Source organism: Arachis ipaensis, chromosome B01 (genome assembly GCF_000816755.2).
Source record: "Arachis ipaensis cultivar K30076 chromosome B01, Araip1.1, whole genome shotgun sequence".
Classification (NCBI taxonomy): domain Eukaryota; kingdom Viridiplantae; phylum Streptophyta; class Magnoliopsida; order Fabales; family Fabaceae; genus Arachis; species Arachis ipaensis.
This window is the reverse complement of record NC_029785.2, coordinates 4,502,056-4,503,508: the sequence shown is the minus strand read 5'-3', so window position 1 is coordinate 4,503,508 and position 1,453 is coordinate 4,502,056. Positions and strand designations below refer to the sequence as shown.

Sequence of the window (1,453 nt, the reverse complement as noted above, 5' to 3'; positions counted from 1 at the left end):
GGAAAACAATCTCTTCCTCTTTTATTTTCTTTTAGAGAATTAGACATTATTCATCAAAAAATCTAAACAATGCTTATCTTTCTAATTTCTTTTTACCTAAAATATTTATGTAGTTTAAGTTTGCATTGGTGATTTTTGAAAGAGAATTGATGTTTTCTTTTTAATTTGGTTAATTGGTTAAAGCATTGAATTTCAGAATTGAGAGTAAACATAAAATGGTTAAAATTGGTGATATTTTATGTTAAGATTACAAACTAATTTTTTTTTAAAAACCATACAAAAGTTAAGTTTCCAATGTATTGGTTATGAAAAAATCTAGGGAATCAACTACATCATGAGCCAACTCAAGCTAATTTCTTGTATTTTTAGTTCATAAAAAAGTATAAAATTGATTTTAATATATTTATTATGTATTTATTAATATAAAAAATTTAAAAACTTCTATTAATAGTAATCTTAATCTGTACCCGGATATCTAAACCCTTATTATTAATATTAAGTGCAGATGGGATTACATAGAACTAGGAGGGAAATACTATCCAAACATGGATCGTTTGGCAGCTTTGGAAAGAGGACTAAGAACATGGGCTAATTGGGTGGACACTAATATTGACAGAACCAGAACCAAAGTATTCTTCTTGGGAATTTCTCCTACTCACACCAAGTAAGTACCCTCTTACTCTCTCACTTCTTTCTATGTCTTTATTATTGACTTCAACTTCTCTCTCTTACATTATTGTATGTGTGTGAGTTTTCTTGTCTTTGGGGTGGCATTTTCAATATTTAGATTTTTTTTTTGGGGTTGTCTATGGTATTCTCCAATTCGACAGGCCAATGATTAATTTGTCACAAATTTGAGCTCCATTTAATAGTCTGTCGCTGGCGAATGAGTTGCTGTATATACAAATCCTGACACTTGTTTAAGTGAACGAGTGAGTTGATCAGTTGGCTAACTTAAGTTGATTCAATACCTAGATATTTTACTTACAGCTGAAGGAATTCGTGGGCGTTTTTTTGTCGCTTGGTCCAATCTATCTTTATCACTCACACACTCTCACTAGTCATATGATAGTGGTAAGCAATAATTTTCCGAACAAGTTGAATAATTAAATGCTTGGAATTACGTTATTTGAAAATGTTATATCAAAAAATGTTACTTTTTAGCAACATTTGTCCCAAACTAACCAATATGGATATCTTGTTTAATAGTCTATATTAATAGAAAATAATACATTTTGTTCAAAGTTAATTACTATATAATATATATAAAAAGAATTTCAAAATGGGAAGGTACCTTTTGTCGCCTTCATGGCCACTCATGTGACATGAAGTGCTGGATCGTGTTGTTTTGATACAATGTCCTCAAAAAAGTTAAAAATTATTTTCTTTTTCAATTGAAAATCTTGTCGGTGAAACAAAACACTTGCATCATCCGATGAATATGACTTATAAA

At 29.7% G+C, this 1,453-nt stretch overlaps 1 protein-coding gene across 1 annotated transcript in view; it reads left to right on the top strand.

Annotated features, from left to right (window-relative positions):
• The window catches only part of LOC107605424 (protein PMR5), a gene marked incomplete in the record, with an annotated part of 6,267 nt that overhangs the window by 3,055 nt on the left and 1,759 nt on the right, over positions 1 to 1,453 (top strand). Inside the window, 1 exon segment of the mRNA XM_016307337.2 lies at positions 506 to 664. Coding sequence (XP_016162823.1) covers positions 506 to 664 — 159 coding nt within the window.